This window comes from Podarcis bocagei, assembly GCF_964188305.1.
Source record: "Podarcis bocagei genome assembly, chromosome: 4".
NCBI classification, from domain to species: Eukaryota; Metazoa; Chordata; class Lepidosauria; order Squamata; family Lacertidae; genus Podarcis; species Podarcis bocagei.
This window is the reverse complement of record NC_138128.1, coordinates 37,217,628-37,240,333: the sequence shown is the minus strand read 5'-3', so window position 1 is coordinate 37,240,333 and position 22,706 is coordinate 37,217,628. Positions and strand designations below refer to the sequence as shown.

Below are 22,706 nucleotides of genomic sequence, written 5' to 3'. Positions count from 1 at the left end.
CAGTGAGCACTCAGGGCTGATTTCCTTAAGAATGGATACGTTTGATCTTCTTGCAGTTCATGGGACTCTCAGGAGTCTCCTCCAGCACCATAATTCAAAAGCATCAATTCTTCAGCGATCAGCCTTCTTTATGGTCCGGCTCTCACTTCCATACACTCACTTCCATACATCACTACTGAATATACATACATCTATAACTGAATAGTTATAGTATGGCAAACCCATCAATCCGTGCAGCCTTCGGTATTCCTTAGGATTGCTGGCTCTACAATTAGACAGGGCGAGGTAACCACCTCAGGTGGCAGCAACATCTACCCCCTACAATTCCTCCTGAGCCCCCAGTCATTTTCCTCTGTTGCCACATGGGCCCCCTAAAATGACCTCATGCCTCATGTGCAGTGATGAAGGAAGGTTCAATTACCAGTCAGGATGGCATCTGTTTATGGAGTGCTGGCGATTCCATCTTGTCCTTCATCTTAGGCAGCAAAATGTATTGGGCTAGCCCTGGTAAAGATCCTAATACTTTCTTGATTTAGGTCAAATGGAGACTGTAGAGTAGAGAGCTACTATATCAACATGCATTTGCCCTGACATAAAGGGATCTCAGGCAAACAGTAATTTCATCTACTTGAATAAAGAGTCCTAATCAAGTTCCTACAATGGATGCTGTTGAATGGTTTCTTTAAATGTAAAGGTTCATCATTGTTCCACTCCATGTGTATGTCTTTAAGGGGCCGGAGCAAGGGCCAGAGAAAACTAACGAGACCCAGCTTTACAGCTGTGAAACGTAGCAGGTGCTGCTGAGTTGTATTTGATTAAGGCGTGTCAGCATCTGGGTGTAGTATATAAGGAGCAGCACCTAGCTCTCCCATTACCCTGGGGGATGGGTTGGTGGTTGGGTCATGTCTGTTTGTTAATATATTTAGTGTAAATGGAGTTTTTGTTTTTCTTATTAAAACCTTCTTTAAGTTATTTTTGAGTCCTTTCTTTTTAATGCAAGGTCTCCCCAGCAAGCTCTCTGCAGCGCTACCATACTGCAAAAAAGCCAACATCTTTGGTTATGGGCCCAGCTGCTGAGTGGATGACTGCATATTTTTGGACTCTGAGAAAGGTTTGAAAACTCCTTCTCCTGTTAGCGTAGTTTTTGTGGGTCTGGAAGATATCCAGAATGGTTGACCGGGTTCCTGAAGCTGAGAAGGCTCTGGTCTTCCCACAGCTAACAGATGAGAACTATAGTTTATGGTCTTTTCGGGTGGAGGCGCTTTTGACCTCTAGAGAAGTATGGACCTATGTAACTGATGACCCTCCTGACCCTGTAACTAATGCTTGGTCGAAAGGAGATGCAAAAGCCAGGGCGATAATTAATTTGGCAGTCAGCAACCAGCAAGTAGTCTATATAAGAAATAAGAAAACTGCCAAAGAAATGTGGGACAGTCTTGCAGCAGTGCATGTTAGAAAAGAGTCAGCGTCTGCATTGACGTTTTTCAAGCAGTTGTACCAGACGAAGTTGCAGCCTGGTGGTGATTTGGCAGCACACTTGAGACGTCTGGAGGCGATACGCGGCGAGTTAATTCGAAGGGACATGGAGATACCTGATATTCAGTATGTTTTTATCATTCTATGTTCCCTTAATGAGGACTTTGATGGTATAGCTAGCCAGATATCTGCCGTTCCACCAGCACAATTAACTGTGGAAGGGGTAACGGCAAGATTAATGGGCGAGTTGGATAGAAGGGAGGCTTGTGCCATAAGCACTCCTGTTTCCAGAAAGAATGAGGAACGCCATATGCAAACCTGTGGTGATACAACTGCATTTAAAGCTGCAAAGCGTTGTTGGTTCTGCAATAAGCAAGGACATTTTGCAAGGGACTGCAGATCCAAAAGAAAGCAAAGTACTCCCAAGCCTGTTTCTGTTCATCAATCACGGTCGTCAGCCCAGCAGCCGGCATCGTATAGTAGAGACAGAAATGAGCCGCGAGCTTTTCACGCTCGGACTAAAGATCGTAAAAGAATTAAAGGTGCCAAGTGGAATTCTTTTATTGTGGACTCAGGCACATCTCAGCACGTCTGCAACAATCGAAGCTTGTTTATTTCTTTCGAAGAGGAAATTGGTAATGTACATTTAGCCAATTCACAAGTCCTGCAGTCGCTTGGCAGGGGTACTGTTAAACTTGACTCTTTAAACATTACAATAGCGAACTGCATTTACTGCCCGTCAGTGGACAATTTATTGTCAGTAAGGTGCTTTGCCCGTCAAGGCATAACTGTGCGTTTCTTAAAGTCTATGTGTGAGTTTTTCGAGGGGAACAAACGTCTATTGTATGCCCGGGAATCTGATGGTTTATATAGACTGTATTTTCGCACCTACTCACAATCGTCTATAAATTGCAGAGCAGCACAGTCAAGCCAGGGGTTGAGGAATGTAAGGCCACATTCTGGGTGTGTCCACGAGGTGCACAGAATTCTGGGACACCTGAATTTTACTGATGTAATTAAGACACAGAATATTGTCAATGGCCTCAACTTAAAACCATGTAAATTCTTTATGCAGTGTCTATCCTGTTGCAAGAATAAGATTAAGGTTGCACGCAAGGGTAGGTGCTCAGATAGGAAAGTAACTGAGCCATTTGAGCGTGTACATTGTGATTTAGTTGGGCCACTCCCACCATCATTAGGAGGTTCAAAGTACTGGCTTACTCTGATAGACCAGTATAGTAGATATTGTTGGACTTATGCAATAGCTGAGAAGTCCCAAGCATTTGAGAAGTACAAGGTTTTTTGCAACTGGGTAAAAACGCACTTTAACAAACCTATTAAGAACCTGTTTTCTGACCGGGGCGGGGAATTTGTTTCTGAGGATTTTGAGAAATTTCTGGAAGCGCAGGGGACTACTCATGAGTTATCTTGCCCCCGAAGTCCCTGGCAAAATGGGCTTGTTGAAGTTGTGCAGCGTGACCTGCAGGCAGGGGTTAAAACTTATCTGCACGATGCTAATCTGCCCAAAGACTTTTGGGCTGAAGCGCTCCATGCCTTTTGTTATGTTAGAAATCGCAGTTATCATTCTGGTTTAGATGTCACCCCCTATGAGAAGCTGTTTAAAAAACGCCCTAATCTGAAATACCTACGCATTTGGGGTTCAGATGTAATTATGCATTATCCTGCTAAGCAGAAATTGGGTGAACGTAGTGTTCAGGGAAAATTAATGGGCTACCAGCAGGGGGCGTACAGAATTTACATACCAGCAACTGGCAAATTTCATATTACCAGAAGCATGATACAAACTGTAAATTGGAATGGGGTTGCTGTTTTCCAAGATACTGATGGTATAAATGATACTGAGGAAGAAGAGGAAGAAGCAGCAGCAGCAGGAGGAAATGATGATTCTGAATTAATGGAAAAAGATAAAAAGCCTGTTGAATCTGATAATTTGTTTGATTTAAAGTCACAGGCACCCGAGGGGAGGTTAGATTCTCTTGAGTTTTCTGACCGTGAGCTTAGCCTACAGGCACCTCTTCAGTCTGACAATGATGATTTTCAACCTGAAACTAGTAGTTCACTGAGTCCCATTAAGTCTGAGGAGTCTGACTCTCCTTCCGGACTGAGACGTTCAGATAGAAAGAGACAGAAGCCACAACGATTTGCAGATGAACATTTTAATACTGTGTATGCCAATAAGGTGATTTTTGAGCCAAAAAGCTACAATGATGTTCAGAACTTACCTAAGCACCAAGCTGTAAATTGGTATAAAGCTATGAACTCTGAGATAGCTTCTTTAAAAGAGCACAACACTTGGTCTCTTGTACCACAAACCCCAGATATGAGACTTATTGATTCAAAATGGGTTTATAGAGTTAAAATGAATGACAAAAATGAAGTTGTAAGGTACAAGGCAAGACTAGTTGCTAGAGGTTTTCAACAAATTCCAGGCGAAGATTATGATTTGTGTTATTCACTAAGTGTAAAATATGAAACAGTTAAGCTTTTGTTAAAAGATGCTTCACAGTGTGGAAAAGCCCACTATGCAATGTTTCTCTGCTCTTAAGAGAGTGGTGGTGTACCTTGAACATACCAAACATTATAGGTTGCAGTTTACATCACACATGAAAGACATGTACAAAGTATGCTTTATGTTTTTGTTCCACAATGATGAACCGCAGGGGAAATGTTGAATGGTTTCTTTAAATGTAAAGGTTCATCATTGTTCCACTCCATGTGTATGTCTTTAAGGGGCCGGAGCAAGGGCCAGAGAAAACTAACGAGACCCAGCTTTACAGCTGTGAAACGTAGCAGGTGCTGCTGAGTTGTATTTGATTAAGGCGTGTCAGCATCTGGGTGTAGTATATAAGGAGCAGCACCTAGCTCTCCCATTACCCTGGGGGATGGGTTGGTGGTTGGGTCATGTCTGTTTGTTAATATATTTAGTGTAAATGGAGTTTTTGTTTTTCTTATTAAAACCTTCTTTAAGTTATTTTTGAGTCCTTTCTTTTTAATGCAAGGTCTCCCCAGCAAGCTCTCTGCAGCGCTACCATACTGCAAAAAGCCAACAGATGCAACCACAAAGCAAAGATTGAAATCAGGGTTTCAGGACCTTAGGGAAATATTCTGATCCTAAACCAACCACACCCCCTATCTAAGCTTTGTGGCATCATTGTTTAAGAAGTTAAGATTCATATCAGTCCATGCTTCACATGCAATCTTCCTCTGCGTAAGTCATTATTTGCTACTGGTACTGAGAAATGTTTCCAACTGCAGCCATTAGTGGTAGTGTTTGATAAATGCAATATAGCTCCCTCATGGTTCCTTATGCAACTCTTAGTTGACTGTGCTTTCTCATACTGGACCGTTCAGTATTTCACAAGCTGTCCAGGCTGTTGTTCACTTTCCTCTATGTGCATATGTGGATAAACAAGGAAGAGGATTCCAGCAGCCTGTAGCAGCACTGTGTGAGTGGAAAAAAACAGCACATGGTGGAGTACCACTGCTCCCATTTTCAGGCACACAGGAGGATGACATCCTATTGCTAGGAGGCAGAGGGAGAGTCCCCAAATGGTCATAAGAACTGGGTCAAGCAAGACCAAGTCACAACACTCTTTGACTCTCCCAACAAACAGCCACTGGGCATGGTCCCTCCATGGAGAAATATTGGGGCTGGAACAAAATATGTTGGGAAACTCATTATAATTAAGGAGAGGTGATCAGAAGCATTAAGAGGTCAGCTGGTCTTGCTCAGTGCCTACTTTTACATAGCAGGTAACCTCTTCCATCACCAAATTATGCCAGAGAATGTCAGCCCACCTCATTTATTTGATGACTATCTGTCACTAGTTTGGCTACCAATAAAAGATGACATGCTAAAGACCTTTTGTAATTATTGTGTTCTTCTCCATGCATTCAATGAACACATGCGGATAGGTGGAAAAGATGGCATCACATTTGCTGTCTGTGTGTGGAAATGGCTTAAGTCTTTATGGACTCCACTGATTTCTCTTTTTAATTCACAAAACACATTTCCTGTGCACACCAGCTGTTGCAGCAACCCCCAGCATGCAACCACACAAGAAAGGTCATAAATGGAGGACAGGGGCTATTGGGTTGATATTTTTATTTTGATTACGTATTTTGTGGTCTTATATTTTGATTTTATTCTGTGAACTGCCCTGAGCCTCTGGGTATAGGGCGGTATATAAATCCAATCAACCAATCAATAAAAACATAGGAAACATGTCGATATGAGGTACAATGAAGTCAAAGTTGAACAGACACATCTCATTGCTTCTAATATGAGAGTTCAGCATATGCATAAGCCTTTCCTACTGCAATCAGTGGAACTGAAAAGGGCTGATTAGCTGGATCATCCTCATGACATGCAGAAAGTGCTGCTTTGATCCAATAAATTGTTTTTAAAACATACCCTACTCCCATTCTGAATAGCTGGAATATTTCTGAAAATGCTGCTTTTCACTCAAACACTGCCAAGTAAAATTTCTCTTGCTAATTCAAAACTGATGAAAAGTTACGTAGGAGGGAATGTAGAGGACTATCTTAAACCAAAACACTCTATGATCAACATAACAATTATCAGATTAAAGCCTGTCATTTCTGGGTGCATGGAAATCAGAACACAAGGCCTGTAGCCAAAGCAAAGGATAACAAGATTTGTTCCATTTTTAAACAGTCTGGTGCAGTGTGAATGCAGTACATGACAGCGAATGGTTTTGCCAAGCACCAGCAATCCTGTTCTTGTAACCGCATCTGCTGAAATACCTGGGTGTACTCCTGTCAATGTTACTTTCATTAAGACAAGAATTTCATGAAGATCAGTTCATACCAGGTCAAATCTTCAGGATTGTGAAGGCCTTTCTAATATCACTTGACAACTCAGTGAAGAGAAACAACAATGCAATCTTTATGCAAACACAGTTCTCCTAAAGTTTCTTCCTTATGGTCTCACTCAGCAGCAGTCGCTGCAGATAAAATCTGGCAAGTGGGCATCTCTCTCACTGAGATGTGTTCCTACATGCTTTCGTTGAGCAGGTGTGGAGGAAAGCTCTGCCAGACGCTTGCAATCTGTCTTTACCTTTTAATTGAGGGGAATTAAAGAGGCATTTTCCAAGGGTCATATTAGGGAGGGATCGGTGTTAACAAAAAACCTTGTTCAGACCTGTCTAAATTTCCTAGTGAAGAATTTCTTTGTTCGTACACACATTAATCCTTTGGGAATGAATAAATAATTTAGATAAGTAACAGATCAAGGCAAATGTAATCTGATATGTTCTTAATATACACATTTCATTATTTTCATGCCAAGGTATTCTAACTAAGGAGTCAACCAGAGGTTTGCTGTTCACTTCAAATGCACAACAATATATTGCTTTCCTGTCCTTTTGAACAATTGACTCGGAGGGAGAAGGCAGTTACAGGCAGTCTAACTTTGACAAAGACTCAACATACGCTCAAGGAGCATCTACCTTTTGTCACTCACCTGTCAAACTTGATGTGCAAGCTCAGCGCCATGCTGACCTAGCCAGGAGTGTAAAATTGGCATTGTGCAAGCTGCAGTTATCTATTGCCAAGAATAAATTACCACCTGGGTTAAAAATATAAACCAAAAGTATGTACTAACAGACATATATACAGTGGTACCCTGGTTCTCAAATGGCTTAGTTGTCGAACAAATCAGCTCCGAATGAAGCAAACCCGGAAGTGTTCCAGTTTGTGAACATTTTTTGGAAGCCGAACGTCCGACGTGGCTTCCATGTGAGTGCAAGAAGCTCCTGCAACCAATCGGAAGCCACGCCTTGGTTTTCGAACGGTTTCAGGAGTCGAACAGGCTCCCGGAATGGATGAAGTTCAAGAGTACCACTGTACTCTGTCTGGCAAAGACAGCTCTCCGTTTCCAACTTTCTTTTACCTTTTTCTTTCACTATGACCCACTCTGTCCTGCCTCTGATTCTGAACTGCCTCTTGTTGGGCCTTTACAAATAATACTTTCCTCAATAGATAGTACTCAAGAGGAATGATGGGGAAAGACCACAGGCTCGTGTGCTTCTCTCTACACTGGAACCCCCCCCCCCGATACATAGGGGTCTCTGTCTGCAATGTCTACATATACCCTATCCATCACAAGGACGGGCCATTTCACTAGTTCCTGCATTAAACAATAAATATATTATGATGGAACGCATTAAAGGATTGTTTATACCATCAAGAACACTTGTGGGTTGCCAGTTCATGGTCTGTAATGATGAAAACAGCTTCCACCGAAACAGATGAGTCAGAAATTCTTAATGACTCAAGGGTCATTTTCCTCACTTTCAAATCACTTCAGCCTTTGTTAAAACTTCACAAAAGCAAATTAGAGAACTAACTAGTACTCTACATCACTTTAAACTGCTTGAAGTGACACCAAGTTGGGATAGGATTTAGACTGACGCTACAGCACATGGAGAGGGAATATTTAGCTGCTGTCATCTGGGGGGCAGGGGCAGGAATCCCTCTGCATAGAAACAGTGAAACTAGTGAGAGTTGGCACCAGTGAGAGATTCCCCCCATTCCTCTATGGGGGTAGAAGGATAATTTCTTTCGAATTGTGGCAGGAGATTTCACATTGCTAATGGTTCTAATCTGTGGTCCTAATCTTGATCAGCCTCCCCCCTCTTGATTTTAGTTAAACACCCTGATGCCACGTCAGGCAACACATTTAAGGTGATGTGTAGTTAAGCCCCTTAAAGCTGCAATCTTATGCACACTTATGCTCAAGTATACGCGCATAGGATTGCCCTGTTAGTGAATTAATGGTCTGTCAATACAAGGGGACATATGTACAAGGGTACACAAAACAGAACACGTCAGGATGTTATACTGATGTTTGATACAACATGAAGTTGATTTCAGAGGCAAATGCAACAGAAGCACACCCCTTGATATAGCACCTTGTTCCTGATAAACACTGACATTTCAAGAAGGCTGTCACCAGCCATTATTGTGCAGTTACAATCAGTACTGAGAGATGCACTCAGCAACTCTCTGAGACGTGCCTAAAAAGGTGTTTGTGTGTGTATGTGTGTGTGAAAGGAGGGAGGGAGAGATGTGGGTTTTTCCTGTTAAATACCACAAAAACTTGATTGGCTGTGTGTTTTCTTGTTGAGTGGTCAGTTGCAATTCAGGGCATTTAGAAAAACGCATGTCCCATCTAGCACGGTAGCAGAATCTTAAACTTCAGAGAACTCATGATACATCACTTAAAGGGACTAATGCTCCAAGGTTTTCTGTCTGACAGATATTATCAACGTGAAAAAAAAGGAAAAAGCCAGCAGATATTCTATGGAAGAGAGGTACACCTGGAAATAGCAATAACAGCAAAGCATCATAATCCTTTGCATTTGAAGAGTGATTTATTTCCCCCCCCACCCTACCCTGCTTTATCCAAATCAAAGATATAAAATGAACGTGCATGTGTGTGCATAGCAGAAATACATTTAGATCTTCTTTATCATCATCTTAAGTTTCCTGCTTTAGATGCAGTTATTTAGCTTTTTGAAAGAGCTTCTAAATATAGCCTTAAGAAGTGGCTGTTATGAGACAGACTTGAAGAGGACATACCAAAATACACCGGCAGCACAATCCTAACCATAGTAAGTCATCATGAATCCAATGGGGGCTTACTCCCAGGTGTTAAGAAGTTTTATGACCTGCTCTCACTGTGCACTGCTGGAAGAGAGCAGCACCACACAGCTCTTTAAGCAAATGGGAAGCGCTCCCCCTCTGTCTGCGCAGCCATGTGAAATCTATAAAATTGTGTGATATCATCTTGTTCACTATGTGATCTCCAATCGACTAGGATTACATAGTGAGCAAACAACAGAAAATGAATCCAGAGCAGGTACAGTAACAGAGAATACTATGGCTGTGAACAGCCATCCAGAAATGAAGATAATAAGGTATAGGGGGATGTTCCTAACCCAACTCCCATTACTGCTTTGGAAAAGTTACATTGGCTCAGCCCATTTGCATCCTTCATTTTCTGCAAAACTGGCCTTGAATAGTCATCTATCGTGGGAAAGCAAACTTGGCCTTAGAAAACGGGACCAAGAGGCAAGACAAATGATAAATGAAAAGATTATCACGAAGGAGAAAATGTGCAGGGGTCTCCAAGTCTCACGATAGGGCTGTAGTCAAATTAGATGTGATGAGTGGAGAGGAATCTACAAAACGGTTTAGTATATAAAGTCTGCAACAGACTGTAATATTTTTCTGTTAATCCGAAACATCGTTTTTTAAATAGCATATATCTTTCAACAGAAGCCTGTGCTTGGCCAACTCACTTCCATCCTAGACAGTTTATCACTGGGACACACACATTTTGCCTGAGCTAAAAATATGCTAGAAATATGTGTGTGTGTGGGGGGGGGGTAATACACAGTTCATTTCATTTGCCTATTCAGACCTCTGAAAAGGTGGCAAACTGATCTCCAGAGATCACTACACATAGAAGGCTAAGGGGAAATTATCACTCTAACCCTAAAAAAATCCAGTGTACATATGTTGTTGTTTAGTCGTTTAGTTGTGTCCGACTCTTCGTGACCCCATGGACCAGAGCATGCCAGGCACTCCTGTCTTCCACTGCCTCCCCCAGTTTGGTCAAACTCATGCTGGTAGCTTCGAGAACACTATCCAACCATCTCGTCCTCTGTCGTCCCCTTCTCCTTGTGCCCTCCATCTTTCCCAACATCTTGGTCTTTTCCAGGGAGTCTTCTCTTCTCATGAGGTGGCCAAAGTATTGGAGCCTCAGCTTCAGGATCTGTCCTTCCAGTGAGCACTCCGGGCTGATTTCCTTAAGAATGGATACGTTTGATCTTCTTGCAGTCCACGGGACTCTCAAGAGTCTCCTCCAGCACCATAATTCAAAAGCATCAATTCTTCAGTGATCAGCCTTCTTTATGGTCCAGCTCTCACTTCCATACATCACTACTGGGAAAACTTTAACTATAAAGCTTTAACTATACGGACCTTTGTTGGCAATGTGATGTCTCTGCTTTTTAAGATGCTGTCTAGGTTTGTTATTGCTTTTCTCCCAAGAAGCAGGTGCCTTTTAATTTCGTGGCTGCTGTCACCATCTGCAGTGATCATGGAGCCCAAGAAAGTAAAATCTCTCACTGCCTCCATTTCTTCCCCTTCTATTTGCCAGGAGGTGATGGGACCAGTGGCCATGGTCTTCGTTTTTTTGATGTTGAGCTTCAAACCATATTTTGCGCTCTCCTCTTTCACCCTCATTAAAAGGTTCTTTAATTCCTCCTCACTTTCTGCCATCAATGTTGTGTCATCTGCATATCTGAGGTTGTTGATATTTCTTCCGGCAATATAAAGGTGTGTAAATGGCTGAGGGCACCACTGCATGCTGGGTTTTTCACTTGAAATGACTGACAAAAAATCATCTTGCCTCTTCTGTGGTATTGGCCTGTTTTACTTAATTCTGCCAAACTACAATGGCCATTTTTGGTAGGGATAGCCTAGCCATGGTTAACCCAGCTTTGGTAATCTCCAAGTTGTACAACTGTAATGTGCGGTTGCCCCTGAAGATGACCTGGAAATAACAACTAGTGCAAAATGCTGTGGCTTGAATGCTGGAAGGGAAGCAGACCATGAGCACATTGCCTCTATCTTAAAAGAGCTACATTGGTTACCAACTGTTTTCCAGGCCCAATTCAAGGTACTTACTCTGATGTTTACAGCCCTAAATGGCTTGGGACCCAGTTATTGGCAAGAACACTTCCCAGGGTAGTTGATCAATCAATTCCCATCAAAGGGAACTCTGGGAATTGTAGCTGTGGGAGGGGAATAGGGGTCTCCAATCAACTCTTAGCATCTTTAACAAACTACAGCTTTCAGAATTATGGGGGGGATGTCATGACTAGTGACGTTAAATTCGCGAGAATAATCTTTTGGAGAATATTCTCGAGAATATTCTTGATTAATGAGCATATTAGAGAATTTTCATTTAAAATAGGAGAATATTCATTTTAATGCATTGAAAATAATATAATTTTAATGCATTGAAAATAATATAATTTTAATGCATTGAAAATGATATAATTTTAATGCATTGAAAATGATATAATTAGTTAATATACATGTTTATTCATGGGTAAACTTGTTCAGATGGCAACCAAAAACTGCACAGATACTAAATAAAAAATTCCTTCCAGGAGCACCTTAGAGACCAACTACTGTAAGTTTGTTATTGGTATGAACTTTCGTGTGCATGCACACTTCTTCAGATACCTGAAGAAGTGTCTGAAAAAGTGTGCATGCACACGAAAGCTCATACCAATAACAAACTTAGTTGGTCTCTAAGGTGCTACTGGAAGGATTTTTTTTATTTTGTTTCAACTACAGCAGACCAACACGGCTACCTTACCTGTACAGATACGTTTATTCAATGGGGCAATGCAGTGAATTCACATTCTTTGATTTTTTGCACCAAACTTAAAATTGAAAATTCACCGTGAATGATTCACGTTAATCACCAAGCCTGCCACTAACCGTATATTTACCATCAACTTTGAATTATAACTATGTTGTGTATGTATGAAATGTAGCTTTTAAAGTAAAAGGAATATTAAAAAACTCAGGTCCGCTACCTGAGTACGTTCTTTAATAAGCATATCTACATGGTACAGTATTTTCAGTGCAACACTAATAAAATCAATATAAAGTTTAAAATAAATGCTATTATTTCCAGAAAATAAAACACAATGATCATTATTCATTACTTACACTGGCAATATCACAGCTTGACTTATTATTTACTAGATTTTTTAAATGTGGGTTGTAAAACTGGTTCTTAACATTAGAATTTAGTTTGTGGAGAATATTCTCTGGAGAATTTTCTCACCTCACATCACTAGTCACGACTGTTTAAACTGGTATCTTAGCACTTTAAACGTATGACGAGAAGCTCTGCCTCACTTGCATTGTCTTTTTCAATCTGTCACTCACACTGTCACAGGCCACCAATCCAATATATTCCCCTTCTGTCAATCATTTCCCCACCCACTCTTCTGTTACAACAAATAATCAGGAAGAGTTTCAGACCCAATTATGAATCCTCCAAATCTAACATGATGCTTTTCCTTCATCAAGGATGCCTTTTTCCTCCGCTGACTATTAGGAGAACTAACTCTGAATGCCATTTCTGGAAAAGAGAAATTGTGGCTCTGGGCACTTTTGCGTTGCTGGGTCTCCTCCAATGTGTGATTCCTTGAGCAGCTTCTATTCACTTCTCTCTCTGCACACATGCCTTTCAATCACTGCAAGAGCTTCTGCAATATATAGAGCCTATTGAAGTGCAAATTGAAAAGGGTGACGGCTGAAATGTTAGAATGATATGAGGTCCAGCAGCTGGTGGCAAGGAAAGAACTTCAACTTAGGCAAAACGTGGAGGCAGAAGTCATTAAAAACAAATACAGTGGTACCTCAATTTAAGAACAGTCTGGTTTAAGAACGATTCAGTTTACAAACTCCACAAAACCAGAAATAGTGTCCCGTTTTGAGAAATTTACCTTGGTCTAAGAACGGAATCTGAACAGTGGAAGGGGACTGGCAGCGGGAGGCCTCATTAGGGAAAGTGCGCCTCAGTTTAAGAACGGTTTTGGTTTAAGAACGGACTTCTGGAATGTATTAAGTTCATAAAGCAAGGTACCACGGTAAATCACAAGAGTCCTGCTTGTCATGTGGCCACTGACATATTCCTGCTCTCCGATTATCATAGAATCATAGAATTGGAATAGACCACAAGGGCCATCGAGTCCAACCCCCTGCCAAGCAGGAAACACCATCAGAGCACTCCTGACATATGGTTGTCAAGCCTCTGCTTAAAGACCTCCAAAGAAGGAGACTCTACCACACTCCTTGGCAGCCAATTCCACTGTCGAACTGCTCTTACTGTCAGGAAGTTCTTCCTAATGTTTAGGTGGAATCTCCTTTCTTGATTATTTACTGGCTCTCTCATATACCATTTTACATTCAGGTAGGTAGCCGTGTTGGTCTGACGCAGTTGAAATAAAATAAAAAAAATTGTCCAGTAGCACCTTATAGACCAACTAAGTTTGTCCTGGTACTGTATAAGCTTTCGTGTGCATGCACACTTCTTCAGATTCTTCGTGTGCACGCACACAAAAGCTTATACCAGAACAAACTTAGTCGGTCTATAAGGTGCTACTGGACAATTTATTATTATTATTTTTATACCCTTTTATGGATAGCCCATTTCCCTTCCTTTTATTTGCACTAAATTTACAGGGGAATCATCATGGCTGTAATGAGGAGGAATGGTATAGGCTGATCTCCTTGTTTGCTGGTGAAGATGCATATATGGGTCAAATTGATTTCCTGGGCTTAGACATCAAATATATTTTAGGATAAGAGACTAATAGCTAATGGCCTTGCCAACAAGACACACAGAGTGATTCTTCAACCTCCTGCATGTTATGTTTTGCCTCTTGTTTGATGACACTTTACCTCATCTGCTGGAAGCAGACTTCTTACTTCTTACTTGGTGACTTCTCCTTCTTCTTTGGAAGAAGGAGAATCTATGGAGGCAATAAAGTCTGTAACTTCTGTACCACAAGAGCAGAGAGCAAATGAGGCATGAATGCAATCCACAGTCCAGAGCCCTGCATGCTCTTTGATACATACATGGGAGTTCTTGAAAGTGCAAGCTGCTCCAATAAATGTCAGTGGAAGCAGCTATTCCATATGAGGAATGCTCCTGCAACCACTGAAATGAAAGGTGGTTGAATACCTTCAACTTTTAAGAAATCGATAGAAAGACGGGATGTCTGTAGAAGTCAAGTCATGATGCCCCCACCCCTGCTTGGAATGCCCAAACAGTGGTTCCTGGAACCCCACACCCATAATTCTCCAACAGTGGGCCTTTTAATTAATTTTATCTTCACAAATCTGACTCTAGAGGCACAGGAGAATGGAGGGGGAATATAGTTAAAAGCAGTCAGATCATTTCTTCAGGCCCAGAACAAGACTACTGATATCAATTAAAAAAAACAAATAAGCCTTTTTTTTTACTTTACTTTCACTTGAATTATGTCAGTCTCCTGCTTTTTTTTTAATCTTAAAAAAAATCTACTTGAAGGGTCATGAGACCAGGATGTACAACCATTTTTGAACGATTTTATATCACATTTATAAATTAGAAACTTAGTCACTGTCAACTTCCCAATGTTTCCCTTGAATTTGAACTTAGAGCACCGAAGAATACTCCCTTTCTCCTAACAATTCTGTCTGATGAGATCAATTGATAAGAATAACCAACAAATGACACAGCACAGTGCATTTCTGCTCGGAAAGTGTGCAACTTTTCATAGGGAGATAAAGCAACAAAACACCTAGTTTTATAAACTGCAGTATGTGTGTTTCAGCAACAAAAAGGAAAAAAAGAGCATGGTGCTCTTCGTAGTAAATGCGTCGCCTTACAGCCTTTACCAATGCTTTTAGCAGTCATTTACAGTTAAAAGGGGGCTGCACGGCAGTATAACCCTCCTGAAAACCTTAAGGAGGGAGACTATCAAGCTCAGTTTGCTGAGGGCACCCTCAAGTCTGGAACTGGCTGTTCCAGAAGCATTTAAAAAATAAACAATAAACTAGAAGATGACAGTTATCAACAAAGCTGTCTGTTTCATAGGTAAAGGTAAAGGAACCCCTGACACTTAAGTCCAGTCGCAGACGACTCTGGGGTTGCAGTGCTCATCTTGCTTTACAGGCCGAGGGAGCCGACATTTGTCCACAGACAGTTTTTCCAGGTCATGTGGCCAGCATGACTAAGCCGCTTCTGGCGAAGCCAGAGCAGTGCACAGAAACACCGTTTACCTTCTCGCCGGAGCGGTACCTATTTATCTACTTGCACTGTGTGCTTTCGAACTACTAGGTTGGCAGGAGCTGGGACCGAACAACAGGAGCTCACCTCGTCGCGGGGCCTCGAACCGCCAACCTTCCGACTGGCAAGTCCAAGCGGCACAGTGATTTAAACCAGAGCGCCACCCGTGTCCCTCTATCTGTCTCATATGAGCTGTTAAAAATAATTATCACCTGCGCTAATTAAGACAGAGCCCTGAAAATGCCTCAGGCAAGGTGACCACCCAGGAATTCTCGCCAACGACTTACCTGAGAGACCCTTCTGACAACGTCATTGCCCACACCAAGCCCCTGCACAAAGGAGCGGACTGCAATGAAGGCCCTGGTTGCCTTCAGTTTCAGGTCTCTTGGAACCTCTCCAAAGGGCTTGTGCTGCTCAGAGTGCTTCACCATGCAGTCCACATACTCATCTGGAAGGTAGTACTGAGGATTCATCAGCTTGAAGAGCCGCTCTAGCAGGCGAATCCAAAACTCATTGAGAGCCTCTTCTAGGTTGATGTTGGAACCCCGGTAATAGCGCCGCAGCTCACTATACAAGTCTTTGAAAACCTTTGAGTTCTGGGTGTATAGATCTCCGTACATACTGGGAAATGTGTCATAAAGGGCCTTCTCGGACTTATTCAACAAGTCCTGGAAATAACCTGCAAACAGAAAAAGTACGGGGAACAAATCAGTGTGAAAATCGGAAATTTCCAGAAATATTGAAAGAATATTCAAAGAGGATGCTTCAAATTATATTTGGATTAGCCTATTAGACCATTAGCATATGGTAGATATTCTCCAATGTATTTGTATTTTCTTCAGGCACGGAAAAGGAAACATTAATTGTAATCTGCTCACTTATTTCCAACCCTATGTAGATGCAAATGCTCCTATCTGCAAAAGAGTATTTTCCAAAAGGCTAGTGTCCAAAATGCATTTCTACAACATTCCCGTGCGTCTGCAAATCAAAGCACCATATTTTCTCTGGGTTAAAGTACAGCTGGAAACCAGCCACAGATCCCAGTTTGGCAAAAACTGATGGACAAATTCATCAATGTGAAATGTGATGAAACATATTTCATGGACATTTTAGGGTGGTGGCAAAAGGCACCAGTGAAATTTAAATGCAATCACACTTCTGACTGTTTAATCCCTAAGGATAATATATGCAAATCACTGTGTAAATCAGTATGACAAAAGGCTGACAGGATTAAAAGATGCTAAAAGCTTCTTTTCCATGCCATTGCTCCTGAGAGGAACTCATGTGCAAAAGCTAACAATCCTATTTAAGAGAATATACAAAAAAATTTAACATGTGCAGGGAAATAGTCCAAACAGGTCTTAAAATCTTAATACTTGCTCTCAATTTTAATAAGACACGAAAAAGCGCTTGACACCTTACAAAACATTCACTTTCAAGTGAAATGGCACAGCAGACATTTAACTGCTGCATTATTGCCAATCTCATAATTAACAAAAGAGAGCAAATGTTACATCTTTTCAGAGTATTTTGCTACGGTGCTGTTGACATTTAGGCTGAGGCAGTATTTCCTTTCAAAACACACTGGAATAGTGCACATTATGGCCAGGAATAGTAAGTCATTAAAAGTCCAATGAAATGCTCTTGTTAGAACATCACGGTGCAGTACTTCAAACATAAGAGGGAAACAACCATGCAAGAATTTGTCTAAATTCCATGTATTTCACCAGTGAAAAAGAGGGTCTTCGCCAGTTTTGGTGCCCTGATTGCACAGTGATATAAAGCCAGGCCTACATTAGGGCTGGGGAATATATCAATACATTGTCCAAAACCAGTTTGAAGTCCACATTGTGATATCAGTTTCATAGTTTTTGAGCTGGCAATATATTGCGAATCACGATATATGTGTTGGTGTGCTTTGCAAAAATCACATTGTGGGAAAAACTGTGAAGCCAGCAAATGCCTCTACGTAGCTCCATCCTTATTTCAGACATTGTAATATATCACGAAGTTGAAAACCAGATATCACTCAGTCCTACTGTTTGCCTCTACATAGTTCCATCCTTATTTCAGACATGGTGATATACTGACATCAGTATAAACATCAGTATATCACAATGTTGATACAACGTGATGTCGAAAACTCAGATATTGCCCAGCCCTGGTCTACATGTTCATTAGTATGGAAACGTGAAGCCCTTATCCTGTTACATGGATAAATATGAAGGTGGAAGAGGAGGCAATATTTTGGTATATTACTGGCCTCCTACTACCGTATTTTTCGCCCCATAAGACGCACTTTTTCCCCTCCAAAAATGAAGGGGAAATCGGGGTGCGTCTTATGGGGCGAATGCCTGCAAGCCTCGCGCGCCCGGCAGGAGGTCCAACCGGGTGCGCGAGGCTTGGGGCGGCAGCCTGTCGCCCGAAGCACGGGGAGCCCTCTGGAGGGCTCCCCCTGCTTCGGGCGAGTGTCTGCAAGCCTCGCGCACCCGGCAGGAGGTCCCGCTGGGTGCGCGAGGCTTGGGGCGGCAGCGGACTGCTTGCGCGCACCTAGAAGCTTGGGGCCAGCTGAGCTCAGCACGCCCCAAGCTTCTAGGTGCGCGCAAGCAGTCCGCTGCCGCCCCAAGCCTTGCGCACCCAGCGGGACCTCCTGCCGGGTGCGGGAGGCTTGGGGCGGCAGCGGACTGCTTGCCGGAACGCAGAAGCTTGGGGCGCGCTGACCTCAGTTTGCCCCAAGCTTCTGGATTAGCGCAGCGCACCTGGGGGGGAAATAATTTTTTTCCCTTTATTTCCCCCCCTAAAATCTAGGTGCGTCTTATGGGCCGGTGCGTCTTATGGGGCGAAAAATACGGTATTTTTCTTTCCCTATTCCTTTCCTTCTCCTGTTTACAAGCAATTCAATAGTGTTGCAAGCCAGCTGTTTCAGAGCTTCTATAATTTTGTGCAAATATGCAACCTGAGACCTGTGTAAATAACATATTTCCTAAAAGTAATGCATCAAAAGCCATTTGTGCAGAGGTGCCTATATTATCTAGACAGGTTACAATAAAATATTCTAAACTCATTTGTGTAACTCAATCCTAGGGGCACAAGGCTAGTAGCTATCCTATATTCACTAATGGAATACACATGGTAGTTTCTGACTGGGGGAAAAATGTCTGAGTCCAGAGCACTCGCAGAACCTTTTAATTAGGTCCCCAAAGTGCACCTGACTAATAGCCAAGTTAGCACAGGAAGGAAATAAAACTACCTGTAATAAAAACACGAGGAGCAAACAGAACAGGAGAAATGTGTGATGATAATAAGCAAGAAGTCAGCAATTTGGGTATATTCCTTACTGAAAAAACCAAGAAGCAGAAGCTGGTTTATTGACTAAAGGACAGAAAGATTTAAAGGGTTATTTCAAGCATGCATATCTCAGCATTCAGTGCCTTGCAGCTGAACACATGGATTATTTTTACAGGAAAGTGTTGTTTTCAGGTACATCAAGTGATTAAGAAAGTATTATGATGTTTGATTTATGGTGGTTGTTTTACATGCAGCCATTCACAAGTCATCACTTGGTATTGCAGTCATCAAGCCTGAAGACACTCACAATATGCATGATGATATCAGCTTAAAACACAAGTGCGCAGATGGCATGTGTTATAAATAAGGATGGGTGGACCCACACAAATTCGCTTTGGCATTAATCCAAAGTAACCACATTGACTTCAGAGACATCCTCTGAAATCCAGAAAACTGAATAAAATTGTGCTTGGATCAGCCTCTACTCTGGCATACAATGACATCATCAGCATCTGGTCAGGTCTAGAGGCATCAGTCCTTGCCACAGCACTCATGGGGCAGTCTCTGAAACCCCTACCTCATAACCATACTTACTGGAGGCAAGGGGAGAATGGCAGAGTGTGGGGAGATTCATTACAAGTAATGAAATTTCTAGAAGAGAATGAACCCTGTGTGGTTCAGAAATGCTTGGAGCAACGGGAATGCAAACTGCATGTTGTGTTGTAAGAAAATCAGTGGTGAGGACCCTCTTTCTGACTGTGAACATGGCAATAGATACAACTATCTCCAGATCCTAGCAATGTCTACCATGTACAAGGGAATCATTACAATTCAGACCACAACCACATCTATATATCCTAAACTCTGGTCCACTTGATGGTAGACTTCTCAAATACAGTATGAAAATCCTGTCTTGGTGAAGCTTGCCTCCATCTTTAACAAACAAATGAAGATTAGTAGCACAGGTGTGAGTAAGTAAAATTTACAAATTGAACTCGCATTAAAAACCGTAATGTGCTTGAAGCACTTTTTACATAAATTATTTTTCTAATTTTGAAATAGCTTTGTAAGCTGCTGGGTCAGCATTGTATTTCCTCCTTTCTGAAAACATCAAGAGTTCTGGTACCTCTTGCAGTTAGATATTTATCAAAATGCCAATATTTTAAAAATGAACTTTTGTGAATGCTGACAATTTGTAATTGCTACAAAAGGGGGTGAAACCTGGGAGAGGCAAGTTCTATCTGATGATGCTGTGTACACGGAAAATGCTTATTTTGAAAAGGATAATCTTACTGAGAATCCTGGTGCTCCTTAAAACTACTTACATGCTCTATTTACATTGGAAGAAGCTGGAAAATAAGCAGTCTTACAGATGCAAGCAGGAAAACTAATTTCCAGTTGTCACCAAAGTACAGGCTGTAAATTCAGATCTCCAAGAGCCCTCTAATGTACTTCTCCTAAGCAAATTCTTCTATTAACCCAAGGGACCAATTTTAAATATGCAGATACTAATTCCTAGAGTCATATCCTCCCTCAAGCAACCTTCACAAGACCATGAACATTTCAGAGTTTACAGCGCCACTCTGAGTTAGCCGCCTTCTCCTGCTGTTAGATGATAGACTGTTTCTCTGCTTAAAGGCACTTTTCCTTTGCATCAGCTCAAGCAGAGTTGCTCAAAAAAGGTGTGCTGTGAAGCCCTTTGAGCAAAACCTTGGGATCTTTTCAACAGCACAACAAACTGACTGCTGCTTTTGATTACCGTATTTTTCGCTCTATAACACGCAGATTTTTTCTCCTAAAAAGGAAGGGGAAATGTCTGTGCGTGTTATGGAGCGAATGTGTGGTCCCTGGAGCCGAAAAATAAGGCAAAAATCAAACCGCGCTTCAGGGAGAAGGGAGCTCCGTGATACAGGAAGTGGCTGCTTTCCTGCATTCTGCCTCAGGGTCTTACTGCCCGCCCTCTCTGTTTCCTTGCTGTGTTTGCTCAAACGGAACAAAGAGCAGGGGAAGCCCCTCCCCTCCAGGCAAGTAGAGAGGGAAAGCAGAGCGTCCGAACAAAGAGCAGGGAAAGCCCCTCCCCTCCAGGCAAGTAGAGAGGGAAAGCAGAGCGTCCGAACAAAGAGCAGGGAAAGCCCCTCCCCTCCAGGCAAGTAGAGAGGGAAAGCAGAGCGTCCGAACAAAGAGCAGGGGAAGCCCCTCCCCTCCAGGCAAGTAGAGAGGGAAAGCAGAGCGTCCGTCCTTCTATCCTCTCCCTGCTCCGGAGGAACAATGTTTGTGAAGGGAAGAGAGACTACAGGTTCGGCTAAAAATTCTGATTTGACTTCCTGCTTTTTGTTTTTGGAGACACACAGCATTCAAATATGCTTTCTTCCATTTAAAGAGGGAGAGAGAGAGAGAGAGCACACGCTGGCTGGCTTGTGTGGGTGGGTGGGGGGAAACTTTTGCCTTCCTTTCCTCACGTTATAGCCCTCTCCTGCATTCTTAGCCTTCTGTGTTTTTCCTTCCCTCCCCACTTAAAATGTGGTTACAAAGCATGGATCCACATGGATCCTCAGGATCTTTGCATTGGGTCACCCCAAATTCACCATCAGAGCACACAGCATGTCCATGGCTACAGCCTGCCCCCCCAAAAAAAAATCACGCACCCACTGTTGCCTGGGGCTGCAATGGTGCAAAAACGTGGTTACAAAGCATGGATCCACATGGATCCTCAGGATCTTTGCATTGGGTCAGCCAAAATTCCCCATCAGAGCACATAGCATGTCCATGACTACAGCCTGTCCCCCCCAAAAAAAATCACGCACCCACTGTTGCCTGGGGCTGCAATGGTGCAAAAACGTGGTTAAAAAGTATGGGTCCACATGGATCCTCAGGATCTTTGCATTGGGTCAGCCAAAATTCACGATCAGAGCACATAGCATGTCCATGACTACAGCCTGTCCCCCCCAAAAAAAATCACGCACCCACTGTTGCCTGGGGCTGCAATGGTGCAAAAACGTGGTTACAAAGCATGGATCCACAGGGATTCTCAGGATTTTTGCATTGGGTCACCCCAAATTCACCATCAGATCACATGTCTGTGGCCACAGCATGAAGCACAAAAATGATACGTCCACTGTTTCATTCAGAATATTTTTTCCCTTGTTTTCCTCCTCTAAAAACGATGTGCGTGTTATGGTCAGGTGCGTGTTATAGAGCGAAAAATACGGTAATTTTATTGTTCTCCTGGGCTTTACTGCTTTATAAAATACTGTGATACTGAATTCTTCCAGAGGTTTTTACAAGGAAAGGTGTCATATAGGTATTTTAACTGAAACATTAAAAATAGTATCATATACCCCTGTATGGCAGGATAAATATGCAGCACTGTTTATCTTTCATTCTGTCCAGTAGTAAGCTACTGAATTAAAGCACCTTTTCTTAAAGTTATTTGCTAACTATTTGAATTCAGTTTTGTTTAGGCTTAGCTTTGTTGACTCTTATTCCTATTTTCCATGTGCCATAACAGGAGAAAAATGGTTGCATATTGGTACCATGCCCGGTTTGCAAGACATATTTCTGTTTACTGTTGACAGAGTTAATACTGAGCTCTTTGGACCGTTGATGTAAACTAGTATAACAATTATCATGTTGTTATTGGGGTCTAACTACATACAATATTGTGTTACTGCAATCATATCAGTGTTTTATGTTTATTTAATAGTAAGTTCTCATTTTCCTCTAGTTTTTATTGGGATTGTAGTATATGGGGAGGAGAGACCATACTCTTGCCTCCCCAACTATAATCTCCATGAAAATCACCCCCCAACTACCATTAGTGACAGGGTAGAAAAACTCCCATTTGTGCCAATATACTGTATTCCCAAATGCTGTGTTCTTACACTTCCCATCCCTGTCAAATGCAGTCCTGATCCCCCTACATGATTACTATCAAAAGTGATTGGTAGAAACATATTTAGCATCACGTCTAATGTGGCCCTGACATTCCTATAACTTTGATGAACTATATAAATTAAGGTTACCAGAT

At 42.1% G+C, this 22,706-nt stretch overlaps 1 protein-coding gene across 1 annotated transcript in view; it reads right to left on the bottom strand.

Moving 5' to 3' along the window:
• Positions 1-22,706, bottom strand: part of GPC1 (glypican 1) — a 200,885-nt gene that overhangs the window by 14,404 nt on the left and 163,775 nt on the right. Inside the window, exon 3 of the mRNA XM_081192659.1 lies at positions 15,679-16,070. Within this exon, the coding sequence (XP_081048785.1) occupies positions 15,679-16,070 (392 nt within the window). The remainder of the gene's footprint in view (positions 1-15,678; positions 16,071-22,706) is intronic.